Here is a 20,190-nt window from a genome sequence, read left to right on the forward strand (position 1 = left end):
CTGGTTTACAACATAGAAAAGCTTGGTGTAGAAGTGGAAAGCTATCTGATCAGCTTTCTGGGTGTCATTGGACATATCGTGGTCGCCGTTCGAGCCTATACTATACTCTTGAAATCATCTGAACGTCGTGGTCGTGGTGAAAGAGATAACGATGGCCCCCAGACCGCGCCAGCTGCTGTTCCGCGCGCGATGCTGGTTAGGGTTCCCTCTTTGGAATTTACTTTCCAGGACCCGAATCGGGATCCGCTACAATTGGAACAATTGGCCCGATTTCTGCGAGGGAGGCTGCGTGCAGGGTCTGAGAGGCGTGACTAGGTTTCCCGGTTTATGTAGACAAGTCAGAAGGTTTCATTCCCCAGTGTGACTCGGACAAGCTGGTAAACGCGCTGCTTTGATCCGTTTCGCGGCCCAATGTACTGAATTTCAGGGGTGCTGGCAACAGGCACCCATAGACCAGACTCCCTACTGAGCACTCCTTAAACCGGTTCTGTTTTCGCTGCCGTGTCATTGTCCCTTTACACCTCCTACTTTCTATCAGACTCGAGTCGACACGTTATAATCACTCCGTCCTGGAAATAAAAAGTGACGAGTTTCTCCTGCGAAAGGAGACCGCCAAAACGATTCTTCACCCACTCCAATCGCTGTATCATTGGATAGATCGCAGCTTCCTTCTTCTGGCAGTTGAGTTAAAATGAGCAGTCAGATGCGGGGTTCTTCCAGCCTCCTCGATGTAAGTCTATAGTTCAGAGCCTCGTGACGGCAGCGTAATACTCCTGCTCGCCGAACAGGATAACATTGGAGGAACTGTCCGTACTTGCCCGCAGAATTTCTCCATAAGGCGACATTCGACATAGGTTTCGGGGTATATGCCTCGACTTGGGTCTCGGAGCTCCGGACTAAACATCCGACAAGCCTTTGGCAATCCCAACCGTACCCAGCGAAGGTGCAGTGGGCATCGACAGGGGTCACAACCGCACCAATCAATGGCAGCCAATGGCACATGTTAGAGCGAGATGTCAACGATCAGCCCAATCGATACTCGATAGCGAGTGGCTTTAATTAACCATTGCAGGGATAATTCCCGGATTTACCAACTTCTTCTCGATATCATCGTGACCGACCTCATGAGCTGGGGATCGATAGGGGAATCAAACCTAGATATGCCAATTACAGTTCTCGAAACCAAACCAGAAGCGACACAGCCAAACTCGCTAGCACGGACACCCCCCAAGCTCCTCCAACACTCCCAACTGCAACTGCCTTCGCACCAGACTTGTCGTTCCTCGCATCATCCTCCTCTTCCAGTTGCCCAGCGGTGATCGTCGGAATGGCGTACGTCTCCACATTCGAAATCGTAAAGTACGGTTCTCTCGTCGCGGTATACGTCGTCTCATGATATGTCGTGATTTCGTCCTCCTTTGCGCCAGGTGGACGGCCGAAAGTGGTTTGAGAACAGACAACTGTGCCGTTCTCGGGGTGGTGCAAGCACTCGCCGACCGTGGCTCCAGTCTGGAACTGGTTGTCAGTGGAGATGGTAATGGCATCCCGGGTTGCGTCCGCCTTGAAAGTGACTGAACAGGGATTAGCAAACAGGTCCTTGGTAACGAACGGAAAGCAAAACGCACTTGTGTAAGACTGCGGTCGTCCAAACGCATTCTTGACAGTTTTCGTCGTATGCTCTTCTCCAATAACATCCACTGAATACACCTGCGAGGCGACATAGTGCGTGTATCCTTCTTCGTCTACCCCGGCTGGACTTATCCCCACCCACTCGATCAAAGGCGTCGTATAGGGAAACACCGTCGGTTCTGGGGCTTGCGGCCGAAACAGGGTCACATCTTCTGCCCGCGCTAAAGGCAACGCAGCCGCGACTGTCGAAAATCAAAGCACGTCCGTCAATGTGCGATCTTCGTAGCATGCCGGTGTTGTTGAACATAGTGAGTGTCGGAGGCGGAGCTCACCTAGCAGAAACGTGCGGAACAGCGTCGTGGCAGGGATTGACAACATGGTTGGAGAAAGAGAAAGAGAGAGAGAGAGAGAGAGAGATGTGGACAGGGAAATCCCCCGCTTCTTTCCCAATCAACCCGACCGAATAGATATAAGTAATGTGGACGCACGAGGGAAGTTCAACGGAGGCTTATGGGCGCCAGGTCACGCGTCGTAAACCTTGTCGCTGCCGATATTGCCTCCGTGGGGAAGGCCCAGTTGCTATCAATTTCGAATCGAAATTCGAAGTCGCTCTACTTAATTGTGTGAGAAATGGAGTAGAGTTCTTGCAGTAAAGCCCACATACCAAGCTTTCAAAAAGAATGGAAGGAAGGTGAGAGGACTTGAAAGAGCACGCTGGGCTGACCCCCTGATTGAGTTCGTAGCTCCACGGAGATAACCATGGGGACTTGGTCAGCGGGCGCTTAAGCTGGGAACTGGCTCGAGAACGAACATTTATGTGATTTTGCTTATGTATGGTCGGCCATCAAACGCTTTAGGAGGAGATATGACGGTGAAAGCTGAGGGAATTGGAAGATATATTTAGCCTGTGGTATATGCCCCCGAAGCCATACTAATAGTAATTGAATGGGCTGGGAAGGGTGCAAGGAATGCATTCTCACTGAGGGTTAAGCTCGCCGAACTACCTCGATGACTGACGACGAGTAGCCACTGTGCTCTTCGGCCCTTCAGCACACCGGGCACCCAGTGGCGCACATAATAAGCACCATGTAGTCATCAGTATTTAACGGGAATCAGGCTATGTGCCCAATCCGAATAACTGGCAGCAACCAGTGCCAGTCAAAAGATACACAAAGAACCGGCCAAATCCTACCTGGGACGCTTCTCAAGGCCGCAAGACCAACTACCCAATGTGACAGGTCCAGGAATCGACATCACAGTTTACCTACATCCGACTTTGCGCCCAATACAGACGGACCCTTTCTCAATGTGGATCCACCCAAGAGTGTCTTGCGGGCAGGGGACTCGTGAGGGCAGTTGAGCTGCCATCTCTGAATCCCACCTCCAACGTCAACCACACACGGCATCCCAACTCTAAACAGCTGTGACCATTTCTTTGGTTTTCTCTTCCAAACTCAAATGTCGTTTTCCGTGGACGTGGAGCCTCCGATAGCGGGGTTTTGACGAGAAACATCCAAATGCTTCCCTAAATCCCGATGGCCAATAGAACGAAGCCAGAAAATGTCTATTAGACAAGAAAAAGAAGCTCACTGTGATCACATATGAGCTTGAACCAAGCTGAACGCGTGGGCAAATCCGCTCCTGTCGTCTGGGGTCTCCAAAAGAATCGAGGCTGGTTTACGAGACTAGTCTGGGGTTGCACACATGTACACCCACTAGTAATTCTACCCCGCCGGCGATGTGGGTATGTACAGCCTGGGTGTCGGTGGAGATAGCCCCAGTCACTGTCACGACCACTCTAGGCCTGTCGTTTGTGTGAATAGCGTAAGTCAACTGCCACCAGTAGTAATTTATATGTCGACTGTTGACTGCCACCCTTTCAGGTCCCTTGATCGAGAAGAAGGTGGCTGCTCCAGAGCTGTAAGCATGAATTGGTGCCTCTCCCACCGGTACGGGTTTCACGCGCGTACCGTCATTCCATCTTCCCGAGTGACATGACATTCTCGTGTTTCTCGAAAATTGTTAAAAGAGTCCAGATGTATTACACTTGCAGGAGATCCACATAGTACCTGGCTGAAAGGCCGTTTAATGGGCGTCAAAGACGACTCGGAAAATGTTCCGATAAACGTTCATTCCTTTCAATCGGGGAGAGTTCACTGGGAAGTACTAATCGCCATAAGGCCTGGGTATCAGTGGAGGTGGTCTGACCGCACATCACACCGTCCTCTTGTTAGTAATGTGTGTACATTCCATCACCTGTCATTAGTGTAGGTCCTTGAACAGGAAGATCAGCTGCTTCAGACACGTATACTATCATTACCATAGAGTTGTAACGGGTTTCAGTTATCCTTCAATAACTCAAGAAGTAGGAGGTCCTCGCTTCCATATTTTTGCAAGTACATTGGGATGCCATTTCTCTATACTACTTTCAAATCTCTGTAAGATCGAAGAGGATCCTGCTATGCCAGACGAAAGCCGGTGAAGGGTATCCAAAAGGCCTCAAAAACAGGGAGTTGCAACGAGTGTGACATGCCTGCGATCACTCCTCTGTCACATCATTCGCAACCCCGAAGCGAAGAGCGTGACAGAAGTTTGATTGTTTGATGGGAAAGGAGCTGCAACCTGCTGCGAATGGTCCCTCGTACCTGTCACGCTCGAGCACTTTTGCCCTCTCTCTTCAGTGACTACAGTAGGAAACTGAAAAGATAGCACAATTGGAGCAAAAATGACCTGCATCTGTTTTCCCAGTGTTTTTTCGCTATTCCGAGCTCTTGACCTTTAGAAAAGTACGAATTACGTCAGAATTTTGCGCTTGTCGCAAAAATTCTACCACTGATAACGCATTCTTCCAACTACAAATTGCCCTTTCTTTGTAGAAAGTGGATGCTAACATTCTCCACGTATACTCTCACAGGATATGCAAAAATATTGGCCGATAAAGAAGAATCTGAGCCCCGATAAGACACGTTACAACTCTATGTCGGCGTTACAACCCAGTGATAATGATAGTAGAGGCTGGGAAAGCGCTCTCATGACCCGAGCGAAGGAGGCGGTCTCTCGAGATTGAAAGAGCGAGAAGCACACGTACTAGGGTAGTTCCAGGCTGAATGACTAGGCCAATAGAGGCGTTGCAGTGACCAAAAGTTATTCCGATGCAAGGCAGGTATACAGTTGTCAAATTCTCCATTGCCACTCGTGAAAAACCGACGACCTTCAGCGCAGCACCAGCACCAGCACCCATTAATAGACCGAAACCGCCATCCCTCCAGCAACAACACCCAACCAAACAAGCGCACCTCCCAACCTCAGCGCCGACGTCCCAGAATCATCATCACCATCATCATCCCCACCCTTCTTAGCACCCAACGCTACAATCGTATACAAAGGCCCCTTCTCCCCCGTGAAGGTGAGGAAATCCGTTCGAGCCGACGGTTCGGGGATCTCCACCCTGACGGAGCAAACAATCGTGTCATCCTCCTGCGTGACGCACTCTGTTATCGATCGTCCACCCTCGACGGGAACGAGGCCAAGGTCGCCAGCATCGTTAGTCGGCTGCACTAGGTTGAGCGGTTCGTCGGCGTGGTAGCGCGAGGCATCCGCTCGGAACGTGTCTGTATGTGGTGTTCAAAGACGCACCTTAGCTAATACGCGAAAAAGGCGAATGCGACGTACAGGTTGCGGTCGTACAGGTTGCGGTCGTAGGTTCAGAGAGATATGTATGGCCATTCGCCACACCTTGTGTTACAACTCGGGAAACGGCGTAGTGGGTGTATCCCTCAGCGTCGGTGGAAAGCGCTTCGGCACCGATCGTACTGGCCTCCTCGACCCAGTCTACGGCGGTGGTGTCAGCCTTGGGCCAGAAGATCGTCACCACATCTTCTTTGGAACTCGCATCTTGAGCCAATGCCCGTCCTAAAGAGAACGATAATTAGACCTCGTTCGATGGCGAGGGAAGGTGGCACGCACCTAGCACGATGGACGAAAGGACGGCTGTGGCAAGGAGTTGCATGATCAAAGCGCGAGCGATTGTTACCCTGTCGGATTCACATTCATTCCTTTTTATCCCAAAGACACGTCTCAAACTGTGGGATACTGCATTCTTCCACCGCCCTGTCCTACCTGCCCGAGCTGCCCCAAAAGGCGAAAACACGCTCAACACGCGTCAATATTGCAGCCGTCAAGCACTATAATGATCTTCGACGACAGGAGCGACAAGGGCACTTGATCCGTGTGGAGTTTGCGCGTGGCTTCCGATGCTTCGAGCGCCCTAACCTACCTGCCCGAGCCGCCACAAAAGGCAATTAACCACTCAACAGGCGCCAAGATCGTCATCCACCGAACCAGGGTTGTGTTCAGCGCCGCCCGAGAACAGCAACGACAGGAACCGGCGAAAGTCCGGAAATTCTGTTTTGAACGACTTGTGAGCCGCGAGGTGAGACGTATTTCAACCAGCCATCTGCCCAAAAAGATAGACATTACGGGAGCGTAAACATAACAATGCGTCTCTAAGTTGATCGTTACCAAAAACGTTTACTGGCAGAAATCCATAAAAGTCTGGAGCTTTTGTGCCGTGCGAGGTGGGAATCTGAACGCAGTGAGCTTGTCACCGAACGTTCGTACAATGCGCGCGATACCGTCTTTGAGGCCTGGAGGTCGATGTATGCATACAGAGGTGTATATATGCGCCCGAGGGATTGGTAAAGGGGGGGAAGAGCCGCATATATTCAGTAAACCAGCGAATAATCACAGTTAGGAAGGAAACGCACCATCTCCGACATACCCCAACAAATCAGTTGCCTTCTCCAACTCCGCCTCCATCGCCCTCCTCTCTTCAAGCTCTTTCTTCGTGGGACCGGCCTCTTCCTCGCCTTGCTCCTGCCCACCGTCGCTTGTCTCGAAAGAGCCAGAGCCAGCACCTCGGGGCTGGGTGGAAGGTAACGGCGGAGGCGAGTACTTCTTCACGATCTCAGCTTGGTAGTCTTCGACTGCTTGCAGGAACGATAGAAGCGATTCGAGGATCTTGGGGATATCGCGCTGGACGACGCCGTATCGATCTTCTTCGAGTGAAGCGCATACAAGTTTCGTTAGAACTAGATAGGGAGGATGTTAGTATTACAGCGCATGCACGGACGGATGCCGGAAGGGAGGGACGATAATGCGAACACGTGACAGAGAGGAAGTCCAGTACACAACGAAAGTATTTGGAAGAGCATGAGGATGAACGGATGCGCGGCGAGACAAAGCCGGGAAGATGAAACGACAGATCACAAAGCAGCAATGCTTTAAAAATAGAACACGCAAACGCTCCCCATGTGCGAGGATTGAAGCAACGGAAAAGCGGATACACACCTTCAATAACAACCACATCCAACTCCCTCATCGGCAAACTCGCGTCCACCAATCGGCTAACCCGATCCATAGTCCACCACCGCACAAACTGATCGACCTCATCCTTCAACTGCGGTGGCGCTTGCTCATTGAACGACTTCTTCACAGCGTTGCAAATTCCAGTCCTGGCTTTCTTTATTAAGCCTGCTGATGGGACAGGAGGAGCAGGCACTGGAACGGCTTCAGCAACTGGCTTGAGGATGCTCTTCGAAAGTGGGCTCGAGACGGATTTGAAGAGATCGGGGAGGTGGGCCGCTTCAGCGCTTTTGTCGACCGCCTGAGCGATAGGACCGTCGGACGCCAGTTGGTCGAGGACGACTTCGCCTGGGGATCCAATTACCGAGCTAGACTGGTTCCTCAAGATCGACCTGCGCAGGAGGGGAACGGGCGTGGCGTTGATCCTCTCCTCGACACCTTCGACGAGCTTCTTCCCGGTGAGCGGTGTGGCTGACGTGGTAGCTGTCGGTTCGGGAGGGGGCGGTGGTGCTCCGCGTCGAAGCAGGCGCTGGTAGTCTTCGCCCAACAGCAGCAGCGTCTCGCGTACGAATACACCCCACAAATTCAACCCGTTCTTCTGGTCCCCGAATAATGCTTGTCGCTCGGCTACTGCGGTTGATCCCTTGCTCTGCACAACACCAGCAAGCTCTGCGTACGAAAAGTACTTCATGACGGGGTCCTTGGAGGTGATACCGGAGACGAGGAGGGTTTGGTTGGCGACAGGGTTGGACTTGCTACCTTGGGTCGTAACTGCGACAGGCTCTGAAATGAGACCATCGAACATGGCCTCGGACAACTCCCAGAGGAAGAACGTCGTAAAACCAAGGAACCACGCGCGGATGAGGAGCGTGAGGTGTTTGAGCGGCAGAACAAAGGTGTACGGACCCTTTGTAAAGTGATTGACGAACGGTTTGAGGAGCGAGCGGAGGAAGGGGAGTTTGTATACGACGGGGAGGACGAGCATGCGGGCTGCGCCGAATGTGAAGCAGGCAATAGGGAGCGCTGAGGTGATGGAGATGACGGCGATGAAGGCGGCCACGGTGATGTCGACGAGGGTTGAAGGTGCAGCGGAGCTCATTGATACCCAGCGGTAGGCGAATCGGTCGCGAAGCATGTTGCGGAAGAGGAATGAGAGGCATACTGCTGCTTGGGAGAAAATCAAAAACAGAAGGCGTCCGTTGAGGTAGTGTGGGTGTTTTCTGAGCGAAAGTCAGTCTCTTACTCATTAGAACAAAGATTATAAAACACATACCTTGACTTGACGTACAGGGAGAGACGGGGGTCGCCTCTGCTCCCACTTTCGAGCGCGTACGCGAGAACAGCGTGCACGACTACCAAGATAGTCGCTGAGGCCAAATACGTGAACAAAGCGGGTTTTGTACTGCTTTTCGACAGGGCAGCTTTCAGTGAAGCATGAGGCGAAGTTGCAGGTGTTCTTTCAGCTGTAATTCATTTGTCAGGATTTCCAGACAATTCTCAGTACAAAGAGTTCACTCACAGTGAATGAACGTCTTTCTGAGAACCACGACAGGTACAGATGCCGCAATCCAAAGCAAGAATGCCCCCAACAACGTTACAGGTCTAAAAGGCACGAGGAGGATGCCATATAGACCCAATTCACCGATTCCACCACTCTGCCAGATACTCCATACTGACTGGGTAGCCCAACAGACCGTCGCTGACTGCAAAAACAAGCGCGAAAGGCGGTATGCAAGGACGGATTTAACGAGAGGCTCGTAATTTTGCGACGCTGGTGGAACGCTCGGCGAGGCACGATTTATGAGCGTCGAGGTGATTGCCCGAATCGGAGTTTTGGGTGTCGAAGGGAGAGACATTTCGAGACGTCCGAGTTTCCGAGGTTTCAGCAAGTCATAGGTGGCAAAGGGTGGACAAGAAGAGCGTTGAGGTTGAGCTCAGGAATTGGCGACGTCGATTGTTCGCGTGTTGGACGTGACTTGAAGGTCATGTGATGTGTCGGTGAGTTACGGCCCGGATGCCGGATTCCTCTTCTTCCGGCGCTTATTATGCTTGATCGTGCTGGACAAGGTCAGTTCCTTTCCTATACCGTGACCAACGGTGCAGCAGCGTCACAGACTCTCTCTATACTCAACCGATGACACAACGATGACTCGAATTTCTCTTCCAAGCCGGCCTATCTATCCCTCTAACCACGGGGCTTTACAGCTTTCTGGGACTCGGTGCTTGTTTCTCAGCCTCGGCGCTGTTAGGATCCTGTAATATTTGCTTGCTGTAACAAAGAGCCACGCAGCTGCTTTCCTTTAGTGCTCAAAACACGGATGCTGTGGAGAGAAAGAAGCAAAGTTCGTCCGCCATACCCGGACTCCTTTTGATGCCTTTTCCATTGAAAAGGAGCAGCTCATGAGGGCATCTTCGTTATATCCATCATGCACCCCACATTAGGATCACTCGCACTCTTTCTATTCGCAGGTACGTTGTATCCTCTCAATTACATTGTGTCCGTTCACGAGGCAAATTCCACTGGCACATCCAGCTCCTCTCGCTTTCTCCGCAGATGCAGACGTGATCACAGCTTTTGGGCCGGCCACTACTCAAGAGGCCGTTGCTGGTTCCACACACGGAGAACTCAGGCACATCCTCTCTGGGAGCCACCTGGGAGCGAGCCCTCTCTCCGTGGACGACGAGGGCCTGACCCACTACGCCGCATCCCACGTGTACTCATTTGGGGTGGTGGAAGAGCCAACTACAACCACGACATATCTGACCACACCTACCACTTTAAGCTGTGGGTACACTCCCCCTCACAGATAATTGAGTTCTGCCTCAAGCTGACCATCCAACAGACACCTTCCGAGCTGACGCTTCACGTTACTTCAACGAGGGCCCTGTACGGGGCGCCATCAGCACCGGAGCTCCAGGAGAGGAGGACACTGTTTTCCCTGAGATCGAGGGAAGCCGGCGAACAAACCAGTGTGTCATTCAGCCTGGAGACTCTGGGCTGGCGGTGTGTGAAGAGGAGGTCGTAATTCCTCTACCGGAGGACCTTGGGACTGGAATGATTACCATTATTCATCGAACATATAGCGGGACGCCGAGACCGCTCTATACCGGACCAGCGAAGCTTGAAGATCTCGAGGACTCTGGTGCGAGGAGCGTGGTGTCGATGGGAGGTGCAGGGGTGGGTGGTTGGATTGCCCCGATGGTATCTGGGTTTGTAGTAATGATGATGGTCTGAGAGTAGTTCACTGAAATTACACCAATGCTGACCAAGCTTGCACTGGGAGGAAAGGGGCGGCCCAGGTACCTATAGCTCGACATGGACATCCGAATCATTATTTCCAGCTCTATTGCCATGTTAAGTAGCAGATCATGTACAACGCTCGTAAGAGCACTTCAGACGTATCCGTTTCTCGATGTACGCCCTCCGCGCAGGGCCCTCGACTCAAGCACTATGCAGATTTGCGGAATCTACCAAACAGAGTTGTTCTAGGAGGGTGTTTCGCATCACAAACGACAATACACCGGGAGCGTGCCCCACCTGAAGGGAGCTTAGGGGACTAGAGTTAGCTCTGGAGATGGGGATAGCGGCCACGACGAGCAAGGCGACAATTTCGATGATCACTCTGGAGCGCAGTGCTATTAACTGAACTTTAATGCGGACGGGTTCGGCCCTGAGCCAGTGTTGTTTGTGAGTATATACGAAAAGAATATGATGGAATTAGGAGGTTGGAGTAAAGGTCGTGAAAAAGAGTGCGATCACCTTCGAAAGAGTGGGATGGTGGAGGGGTGGCCTCTCTCCACTTTCAGCGATTCAACTTCACATTATTTCGAAGAAGGCGCGCAACATGATATTCCCCTCCCCAACCTTTAACCACCAAACCAAACCCTAAACCCAACCCTAAATCCAACTCTAACCACCAACCTGCACCCTAACAGCTGCGCGTACCGCAGGCGGGATTGCCGTTACAACTCGACGAAAAGAGTGGGATAACGGCCGGGATCCCACTCTTATTCCCCCATCCCACTCTTTTTGGGGCAATCACTCACTTTTCGACGCAATCTCATCTTGAATCTTCAATCCCATCCTATTCTTTTCGCCATCTCCCGTTGTTCAGTCGGAGTGGTTGCGGTGCGACCAGTGATAATGCCTTCAGCTTAATCTAGATACTTGGGAGAAACCTTGTGACCGATCTCTGTATTCATTCAAAGTTCTATGGGCTACCATGCGAGAACAAGGCTCACGGTGATTGAGGGTGAATGTTTGGTCCAAAAATATCGATTACAACTGGGCGCTTAGATCCTGGCCGAGCGGTCGCCGAACAGGATGGGTATCGTCTCAATGGAATACAGGCGCTTAATCTCGCTTCAAGGCAGATAATAATCTAGGTCCCGTCCGCGCCAGCGATTATCACACCAATAGCTGACAGCTAATTCATGAAGTAGACAAGGGCAATCACATCTGAGGGCGCTGTTCGTCGCAACGAGGCTCCAAAACGCGCCCATTTCCTTTACGCAAAAGGCAAGCTCGATGCTGAACGCTGTTAACTTAGTACAGTCTAAAAACGTCTCGTCACATTTTAACCGATTTATCCTCGTGCGGTTTCCCATGGTCTACAGCAATAGCCGCCCGCAGGGCACAGACGAGATATAAAAGGGCAGAGACGTGACCAAGTTCCTCAGAGCCCCAAGTCCAATTTGCACCCCACCGAGCTACCAGTCTTAACAACTCACTCATACACCACTCTCACTAATACTGATATCAACCGAGTACACAAAATGCAATTCTCCCTTAGAGGCATCTTCTTGGCTTCCCTCCTACTCGGTATGTGACCGATCTTCCGGCTCTGGATGAACACCCGTACTGATTACCCTGCGCCTATATCCTAGCTGCCCCTGCATTGGCAGGCAGAAAGGGTGGAGGTGGAGGCGGAGGCGGAGGCGACGCAGATGGCGCAGGATCCAAACTAGAGGTGTTGGGGTTGGCAAGCGTTGTGGGCCTGGGTGTCGCAGTCGGCGGAGTGGTGGGGCTGCTCTAAACTGTTATCGTTGTAACCTCTACTTCCGAGTTGTTACCGTCCTGAAGATGAACGATCGGAGCGCTAGTAGTAATCACATCAGTTGCAGACTGCAGCCTTTGTCTGGCGCGTAATTACTACGGCCATGTCGAGTCCAATCACACGCATTCAGAAGCAAAGTATACATGACCACAATCAGATTAAACAGTAGCCTTGCCGTGCACGCAGAGCAGCAGGTGAGCAGAGTCTATTCCTAACAATTAGCACCAACCACGCGTGGCATGGCCACCCGACCTTCTCATTTATCCGAAGATGCCTTTTACATACAATGAGATCATGAGGCGCTCAAGAGGCACATGCCTCCGAGTGAAGGTGAGTCCGAGATTGGCATCATTCACGGGTTCCACGGAGTCATTTCCACTTCTCGGGCTTCACGGAGGAGGAAGGTTGAAGAGAGGTCCCTAAGTAGTCATGCTTCCTTTGATATTCCCCGTCTTAGTTTCTGGAATTAAAAGGTCGAACAGTTGGTAAAGCTAAGGCAAAAGGCGAGTACCAGTCGCCTACTAGTATCAAGAACGAGGCTATCTGGAAATGGGGTCCCCGTGTCCCTCAGGTACAGACTATCGCGATCGGGAAATGCTTTCTCAACACAGAGCTAGAGGCTCTCTTCTAGCCTGCGGGCCGATCCTCTGACACGGGCTTCTCCAACGAAATTACTCAACCGTAGTGGCACGACGATCTCAAAAGAGAACAAGGCTGATGCGTGAGTCTGGAAAATGACTTCCCTAAAAAGGATATACTTCTTCGATCAAGTATCGGCACCAGAGTTCGAAAGTCTTTGACCATCTATCAGGGGATACTAATGTATAACGACGTCTGGGAGTAGGAAGACAGATTAAGATAGCAATGGAAATGTCAGACAACATAGTACTCATCATCCATGCCTTCCTATTGAATGGCTAGGCTTCTCGTCGATGCGCCGCTGTCCTTTCCGGGGTGTACATTGTATTCCCTTGTATGATACCCCCACAGACGTCCCAGGATGACAGCTGTATGGGACGAAAGTCGAGAAATTGGAATGCGTTGTTGCAATTAACAGGCTTCGGGGAGGTGCATGCATCACTTCCTCTGCGGTACGGCCTCGTCTTCATGGCTCTCAACTTCCAAACGGGTGACAGCAGCATATGGCAAACGAGATGATGGTACATTGTCAACATCATACAGGGAAAGAGTGGACTCTTTGAGATTTGTGTGGGATGGAAAATGAAGGATTTAGCAAGCGAGTGTAGGATGAAGCTCGGTATTCAGAGTCTTAGAAGCATAGGAAGTCTGTAAACTTCGTGTTTTCAGCGGTGAAACCTCAGCGCTGGAGGCTTCCTACGCTTCCAAGTGCATGGTGCGAGGGACACTGTCCGGGAAACAGTCACTCTTTACAGGCTTATGCATATGTGTGGGTGCTCCCTCTGGCTCTAGGGACTGGTAGGTATAAAAGCACGCGCAGTCCCACCATGCTCTTCACACTGGAAACCCAAGTGTACTGCTACCTTCCCGAGATATTCTGCTTCCATCCTCTACCATGCGTCTCTCTACTATCTTTACCACCTTCGCCGTCCTGCTGGCCACCCCGGTGCTTTCAGCACCTGGCGCGTCACTGAAGTCGGTCGAGCGCTATGCAGGGCCAACTTCTGGCAAGCATATCGTTAAACTCAAGGACGGCGTGTCGCGCAATCAGTGGATGCGCAAGCTCAAGCTTCCCTCCGACACCGTTGAGCTGAACCTGATCAACGGTTTCTCTGGTTGGTCCCTTCTGTATTGCACGACCGCAGCTTACCTGGTGTCAAGGTACTCTCAACGATGAGACTCTCGCCGCGCTACAAGCCTCCGAGGACGTCGAATTCATCAGCGAGGACGGTATCGTGCAAATGCACTCCCCCGTCACTCAGTGAGTGAAGTCTAAAATACTTTAGTTGCTTATCAAGTGCTTAACGGTGTTGCTTTCAGAAACGACGCATCTTGGGGACTGCAAAGAATCAGCCAAGAGCAAGCGCTAGATGACACTGATTTCCTGTACGACCTCTTTTCATTCCCAGTTGATTTCGTCGAATCTTACATCCTTTTTATTTAGTAAACTCGACTTCAAGTACACCTACGAGTCTTCCGCCGCTGGAAGTGGTGTGGATATCTATCTTACAGGTCCGTCATAAAAAATCTGTCTTCCTTGAAAGCGGCCCTAACCTGCCAAACAGACACCGGTATTCTGACTACTCATGTAAGGAATACCTCAGAGGCTACTAACTGAGGTGCTGACCATCAATACATCGCCCAGACCGATTTTGGGGGTCGCGCACGATGGGGAGGATCCTTTGGCGTCGGAGGGTAAGACTCCACTTCCACTCTCACTGTACGTCCCACCATGTGATGATGCTTCTCTACAGAGATAGAGACGGACACGGTCACGGTACCCACTGCGCGTAAGCTTTCGTCATCCTCACGCAGACGTGTCCATATTGACGAGGTTCATCAATTCTACTCGAAACAGCGGCATCGCCGCAGGTGCTCGATGGGGAGTTGCGAAAAACGCCTCTCTCATTGCCGTCAGGGTTTTGAGTAACAGCGGGTACGTTCCCATCCCTTGAAGCTTGGGAATGTCATTGACACCCAATCTTCGATAGACAAGGACCTGTTTCTGGAATGTAAGACCTACTCTGCATTCTCATTCCCGTAGGTCAACTGTACTAATGATCCGTTAAAAGTGTCGCTGGCTTGGACTGGATCCGTTCTCAAGCCGCCGCTTCTGGCAGGCCATCTGTCGTGTCCATGTCTCTGGGCGGCAGTGTATCTCAAGCGCTCGACGATGCAGTCACCAGGGTAAGGCGCTCCAATGTTTCTCTCAACTCAGATACAGTATTATGCTGACCTTGTCGTATGCCTAGCTTACCGATGCTGGCATTCATGTTACGGTACTGTCTCTCAAGCGCCAGACGCACGCGACAAACCTAACTTGAATTTTCATAGGTTTCGGCAGGCAACGACAACAAGGACGCGTTTAACGTCTCTCCTGCCCGAGTACCCTCCGCCATTACTGTTGGCGCCGCCAACATCTTCGACGCGAAGGCGGCCTTCTCCAACTTTGGCCCTGTTGTAACCGTCTATGCACCCGGACAGAACGTGACCAGCGCTTGGATCGGAGCTGATAACGCGGTGCGTTCCCTGGGTTTATCCACCTTTCCTCGGAGAGCTATCTTGCTGAATGAAGTCATTTTAGTCGAGCAACAGGGTTTCTGGAACCTCCATGGCCGCGCCTCACATTGCTGGATTGGTAGCCTATTTGATTTCAAAGGATGGGAATATCTCTCCGGCTCAGATGCAAGCCAAGATTCAGAACCTTGCTGTTAAAGGAGCTATCAGCGGTCTCCGTAAGTGTCAAATATCAGGAGTGGGCTCAATTTCCTGACAACTACTCTCTCAGCATCCGGTACTGCCAACAATCTCGCCCAGATCGGGCCTTTGTAAAGAAATCCGATTCATCTTCCTTTTGTCCTCCGCGGTTCCTGAGTCGAGCTCAGGATCACAATAGCTGCTCTGTCCTATCTATTCGTCCCGTGTAAAAGTTACCAATATACCCGATGTTGTTGTCCTTACATCCCCAACCCGGAAGTTTGAAAGTCGCGGAGAAACCAAAGAGCCCCTATCGACAACCTAGATGTACGCGACCGACGTGTCACGCGTGACGTCACTATCGTATCCCGTCTCTACCAGCGAACGTCGTCTAAATTAATGCAACGAAAACAAAGTAACAGAAGGTAATTTGAATGAATGAAGGAAATGTATGTATTGAGGTTTGAATGTCCGAGTCCATCGATGATGAAGCTAATTGCACCATAGCTAAGAGGAAGAGTAAACCAGGTAAGAGTGAAAAGGAAGGGTGGAATAGCGGTGGAAGTGTCAGTCAGGGAGGAAGGTAGAAGGGAAGTAGCGAGCCAGGTAGACGCGTAGTAACAACAACTTGAAAGTAAAGGGCTGTAAAGTAGGTACGTTTGAACACAAGTAATAATAATGTCCCCCTTTCCCGATGTTGGTGGTCCAGTAATTAATTGAATCATGATACAACAGGGTGTATTAGCATCCGTCGAGCAAGCGATTCCGTGGTCGTTCCCATCTCCACTCGGTCATGTTAGGATCTAGAGGACGTCGATCAGCTTCATCTCGCCAGAAAACTAGCAAAGAGCCGCTCACTCTCGTAAGCCTCCAAGTGATCCTCAATATACTTCTTGGTCGGGTAGTCGGGGGGATCGCATCCAATATTGATCGCGTCCCTCCTCTGGTATACACGCACGTAGTCCACCAACATCTCACCGGGGAAGATCATCGTGGACAAGTCGATCGTCTGCCAGTTCGCTGCAAAGGAAATTAGAAGACGCGAGATAGAGATAGAGAGACAGGCTACGGACGCGACATGCCGAGGTTCAGAATAATGGCCATTGGTTCTTCAGGGATCAGTCGAGGCCCAATACCAGCGCCGCCCTCCTCTTCAGGGTCAGGGCCTACGGAACGTGCGCCTACGCGATGCGTTTGCTGGTCGTCGACTTGCCACCAGACGTAGCCCTCGTCTCGGTTGCGGGGGTTGGCCCAGTATTCGAAACCTACAAGACAGTTAGACGGACCCTCCCAAATCGATCAGCCCGCATACCGAAAGTGACAAACCGCTTCTGCGGCGATCCCTGGAACATGTCGCTGGGAACACGAGTAACACCAGATACTGACTGTTGCACAGCGCTTCCCCTGAATGCATTGGGTCTTGTCAAAGGAGGATTAAAGTTTTGCCAATGGTCAGTAGTCGTATTGATGATCATGTAATCGTGTGTGAAGGGGGCCTGGCAAGAAATAACGGGTCAGTTAATCGTCAAGGTCATGTTGAGTATCGCTCACGAATTGTGCAGACTGCGAGACAGTACCACCGACAGGAGGGCGCGACTTGTCTCTCGACGCCTCGAAGATATCGATTTCGGGAGAGCCGCGACCAAAGTCGTGGCGAGGGCCGGGATGATCAGAGCCGGGACATGAACAGGCGCTGGATTAGAGTCCATATCAACATTCCGGCGTCTCGAGTAAGAAAAAATGACACTCACGAACACCTCTGCCCACTCAGCCAGCTTAGCTCGTTGTTGTACCTTTCTCGAGATGCATTCGAGTAAAGTGCAGCGGCTGGACCAGAGCCGTCTGGACGCGTTTGGTTGGGGAAGGTACCGACATCGCAAGTATCGTATCTGTAGTCAATAGGTATCAGAGGAAATGAAATGGTAGCGATTCAGGGTCAAACGTACGTGTAAGGCCACATTCCTTCCGTCGTAGCCGGATAACCGGGTCGTGCGAGATTGCCCATTGTCCATGCACCTGGCCACTGTTGGTTCGACATCGGTTAATTGACTTGAACCATCTTTGGAAAGAAGTCGAAGCCTTCGAATAGCAAAAAAGAATGCGAAGTAAAGCAATCAAGATGATCATCGGAGTCAGAAATTGACAGGGATTGAAAGAATAAAGAAGATCACGGAGCGCGAGATCAATGCCTGAATATAGAACGCCTAGCTCCTGTTACAATGAAAGAGGGCCCAGCAAAGTCTCAACGGAGATCAGGGACCTGGAACCTCGTGTCCTCCCGCTTGGATATAAATCCCTCATGCCATGAGGTACACGACTTTCCTCCTCGTTGCCTCTGTTCTTCCACCTGTTCCTGTTCACTACCGCGTCCCCCTATCGGCTCCTCTACAGCCTATCCGGGTATGCGATACGAAGCCCGACGATGTGAATTACAATTCAGCCGCTCATCCGGGTCCATCCACCGATCTGTCCAGCAAGAAAACGACGCCGACATCTGACATCGCAACGGCCAGCACGTATCCCGGATCGACTCGCCCGAAATCCGTCAAGAAAGAGCGAAGGGAAAATAAGGAGAGGGAAGAAGCACGCACATAACCTTGCGTATCCTCATTGGGACCGGGAAATGTCACTGCGACTTCAATGTATCCACTGGTGAAGCAGAACTTATTCCAAGTTTGAACCATGCCGGAGCGGTATTCGAGGTTGTGGTTTTCAGCTGTCGTAAAAGGGGCCGTCGAACCTGTGCAGCGACGCAAAATAAAACAAGGTTAGTCAGTCAGATTCAGTTATTTTAGGCCCATTCTCAGAGCCACAAGAGAAGGGCAAACCGAGTGAACGTTGCCACGTTCCCGTAGGGTTTCCCGGCTTCAGCTTTCCAGCTAGAGTTCCAACCAGGCCGGAGAACGGGTCGACAGCCAAGCTTCGCGGAAGGGGAGGCTAGAGCCCGTCGAGAGGCGAGGAATAGGCGAAGAGGCTTCCTCGAATAACGCGAGAGGATGAAACCCGCTTCTGCTCCACCTTCCGGATCACTTGCGCCGTTTGACGGGGATGAAGGGAGGAGAGGAAAGATAAGGCAGCAGAAGGTACGCACCATGCGTCAGTCCGGGTTGAGTTTGGGAAACTGAATCAATCGTGATCACCAATGCGCCATCCTTTGTCGTGACTTGTTGCGGGTCGTACCATTCCAAGTCGCCCGTTGCATGATACCACAGATCGACAGCCTCCCAGTAGGGGTCGTCGCCGGGGTAGAAGGAACGACCGTCGACGTTGAATTCATCCGAAAAGACGAGTTCGTATTCGTGTCCATCGAAGCCTATGCGGGTACGAGCGGAGTGAGGTGTATCAGGGTCGATGAGTTCTGGCATTTGGAACCTGCGAAAAAACCGAGGTCAGCAACAGTGAGTCGACCATAAAACCGAACATAAAACTTACAAGACTGGCGATTGTCCCGTGCCATTTATCCTCAAATTCCCCTCGATCTTCTTATCCCTCTCCGAATTGCGATAAGCGCTGAGCACGGGATAGAACACGAATAGGCAAAGCAACCCCAGGATCAGCGTGCACAACACCGTCACATTCAGCACCCCTCTCCACGGAAACTCCCTCTTTCCATGCTTCGTGAAGAACTCTTTCGAGTCAGGATCATGGAGCAAGTCCTCGTCATCGGGCGGGTCGTTTTCGTCGGTGGTGGGATCGTAAACGTATGGGACGAGGCCTCGGGGCGTTGTTACACCGGACGGGTATTTCGAGTCGGAATCGGCGTATGACAGAATCGATTCGCCCGAAGAAGAAGCTACGCTGTCACGCATCCCAGCTGTCATCCGGGGTGGTTGCAGGAAGGACGAATCGCGCAGCGTCGCCGGGTCGTCGGCTAGGCGGTACAGAATCATAGAACCCCTTGCCGATCCTCCACCGCTGGAAAGAGGTAGACCCAGTCCTGTGCTACCACCCAGCCCCATTGTAGAAAGCGTTGACGGTGAGAAGGGGGGTCCCGAATAATCCGAATCGTTACTGCCGTTGTGGTGTTTGCTCGCTAGAAAGGGGTGGGTGCTACTGCTTCTTGAAGCTGGTCTCGAGGACGTTGAGGCGTTACTGCTTGGATGCTGCCGACTGTTGTTGAATGACGATACCGGCGGTGACGAGGGGTTCAATGGACTCCGCCGTGACAGCCTTGTACCAAACTCTTGCATGTTGGGTGACGTCGAAGGGCTAAGCAGTCGAGAGTCTTCGTTAGGCGACATAAGGCCCGTTCTTGAGTCGGTCGTCGAGTTTGGGCTTTTGAGAGTGTCGGAAGCCGTTGCATACTGGGCATTACTGCTGGTATCATGTGCGTCCACAGTCGCAAACGGGTCGGCTGGGCTGGTCATTTTGGAGAAGTTGCTTTATAAGGCGGAAAGGAGCGGCTGGGTATTGGGGGGGTCGGAAATTGAAACGAAAGTAAGCGCCGTCGAAGTCGGCGTTGGCGCCCTTGGAACGACGGTGAGCGAAATTCGAACCCTTTGCGCTGGACAAGGGCGTTGCCCTTGAAACTGACACCGAAGGAACCTGTTTTGCTGGGAAAAGCAGAATTGAATTATGTAACCTGTCAGATCAATCGAATCTATGCTTGGCCTTTGATTTAGGCTTGGCGCGTCTTAGGGGCTTACCTTATTATGAACCTCGTCGAGCTCAGAGTTAGCAAGGAGAGCCTGGAGACTCACACCTGGTTCTTTACGGGGTCGGAGGGCGAAGTTTATTATGGGCGCTTTCACCTTTGCATCCTTTAGGACGCATCAATTGATTATGACGTTGTTTCTACATCATC

At 51.6% G+C, this 20,190-nt stretch overlaps 9 protein-coding genes across 9 annotated transcripts; 4 read left to right on the forward strand and 5 right to left on the reverse strand.

Moving 5' to 3' along the window:
* Window positions 1-1,142: 1,142 nt before the first annotated feature.
* CC1G_07786 (hypothetical protein) lies at window positions 1,143-2,050 on the reverse strand. The gene is made up of 3 exons (XM_001835191.2): window positions 1,962-2,050; window positions 1,626-1,871; window positions 1,143-1,571 (listed from the first exon to the last, which is right to left on the reverse strand). Exons 1-3 carry the CDS (start codon window positions 2,005-2,007, stop codon window positions 1,168-1,170), a joined length of 696 nt encoding a protein of 231 aa, XP_001835243.1. The 5' UTR covers window positions 2,008-2,050; the 3' UTR covers window positions 1,143-1,167.
* A 1,033-nt stretch (window positions 2,051-3,083) lies between these two features.
* CC1G_07787 (hypothetical protein) lies at window positions 3,084-3,630 on the reverse strand (the record flags this gene model as incomplete). Its single annotated transcript, XM_001835192.2, has 3 exons — window positions 3,084-3,193; window positions 3,220-3,319; window positions 3,346-3,630. The coding sequence occupies 3 exons, from the start codon at window positions 3,628-3,630 to the stop codon at window positions 3,084-3,086; spliced, it is 495 nt and encodes a 164-aa protein (XP_001835244.2).
* Window positions 3,631-4,869: 1,239 nt separating this feature from the next.
* CC1G_15466 (hypothetical protein) lies at window positions 4,870-5,638 on the reverse strand (the record flags this gene model as incomplete). The annotated part of the gene is made up of 3 exons (XM_002910143.1): window positions 4,870-5,240; window positions 5,302-5,541; window positions 5,596-5,638. The coding sequence occupies 3 exons, from the start codon at window positions 5,636-5,638 to the stop codon at window positions 4,870-4,872; spliced, it is 654 nt and encodes a 217-aa protein (XP_002910189.1).
* A 521-nt stretch (window positions 5,639-6,159) lies between these two features.
* CC1G_15467 (hypothetical protein) lies at window positions 6,160-8,849 on the reverse strand (the record flags this gene model as incomplete). The annotated part of the gene is made up of 5 exons (XM_002910144.1): window positions 6,160-6,275; window positions 6,396-6,719; window positions 6,979-8,213; window positions 8,267-8,456; window positions 8,513-8,849. The coding sequence occupies 5 exons, from the start codon at window positions 8,847-8,849 to the stop codon at window positions 6,160-6,162; spliced, it is 2,202 nt and encodes a 733-aa protein (XP_002910190.1).
* A 570-nt stretch (window positions 8,850-9,419) lies between these two features.
* Window positions 9,420-10,303, forward strand: CC1G_07789 (hypothetical protein; the record flags this gene model as incomplete). Its single annotated transcript, XM_001835194.2, has 4 exons — window positions 9,420-9,462; window positions 9,527-9,778; window positions 9,837-10,203; window positions 10,294-10,303. The coding sequence occupies 4 exons, from the start codon at window positions 9,420-9,422 to the stop codon at window positions 10,301-10,303; spliced, it is 672 nt and encodes a 223-aa protein (XP_001835246.2).
* Window positions 10,304-11,769: 1,466 nt separating this feature from the next.
* On the forward strand, window positions 11,770-12,029 carry CC1G_07790 (hypothetical protein; the record flags this gene model as incomplete). The annotated part of the gene is made up of 2 exons (XM_001835195.1): window positions 11,770-11,815; window positions 11,881-12,029. The coding sequence occupies 2 exons, from the start codon at window positions 11,770-11,772 to the stop codon at window positions 12,027-12,029; spliced, it is 195 nt and encodes a 64-aa protein (XP_001835247.1).
* Window positions 12,030-12,320: 291 nt separating this feature from the next.
* CC1G_07791 (hypothetical protein) lies at window positions 12,321-12,768 on the forward strand (the record flags this gene model as incomplete). Its single annotated transcript, XM_001835196.2, has 3 exons — window positions 12,321-12,380; window positions 12,508-12,621; window positions 12,736-12,768. 3 exons carry the CDS (start codon window positions 12,321-12,323, stop codon window positions 12,766-12,768), a joined length of 207 nt encoding a protein of 68 aa, XP_001835248.2.
* Window positions 12,769-13,584: 816 nt separating this feature from the next.
* CC1G_07792 (serine proteinase) lies at window positions 13,585-15,521 on the forward strand (the record flags this gene model as incomplete). The annotated part of the gene is made up of 11 exons (XM_001835197.2): window positions 13,585-13,804; window positions 13,851-13,950; window positions 14,134-14,201; window positions 14,255-14,277; window positions 14,335-14,384; window positions 14,548-14,625; window positions 14,681-14,701; window positions 14,762-14,876; window positions 15,024-15,209; window positions 15,274-15,424; window positions 15,478-15,521. 11 exons carry the CDS (start codon window positions 13,585-13,587, stop codon window positions 15,519-15,521), a joined length of 1,056 nt encoding a protein of 351 aa, XP_001835249.2.
* A 606-nt stretch (window positions 15,522-16,127) lies between these two features.
* Window positions 16,128-19,753, reverse strand: CC1G_15468 (hypothetical protein; the record flags this gene model as incomplete). Its single annotated transcript, XM_002910145.1, has 10 exons — window positions 16,128-16,189; window positions 16,245-16,406; window positions 16,460-16,651; window positions 16,699-16,882; window positions 16,938-17,079; window positions 17,138-17,275; window positions 17,333-17,409; window positions 17,978-18,126; window positions 18,478-18,758; window positions 18,819-19,753. The coding sequence occupies 10 exons, from the start codon at window positions 19,751-19,753 to the stop codon at window positions 16,128-16,130; spliced, it is 2,322 nt and encodes a 773-aa protein (XP_002910191.1).
* Between the last annotated feature and the right edge of the window lie 437 nt (window positions 19,754-20,190).

The sequence above is a fragment of the Coprinopsis cinerea genome (genome assembly GCF_000182895.1).
Source record: "Coprinopsis cinerea okayama7#130 chromosome 12 map unlocalized cont3.12, whole genome shotgun sequence".
Lineage (NCBI taxonomy): Eukaryota > Fungi > Basidiomycota > Agaricomycetes > Agaricales > Psathyrellaceae > Coprinopsis > Coprinopsis cinerea.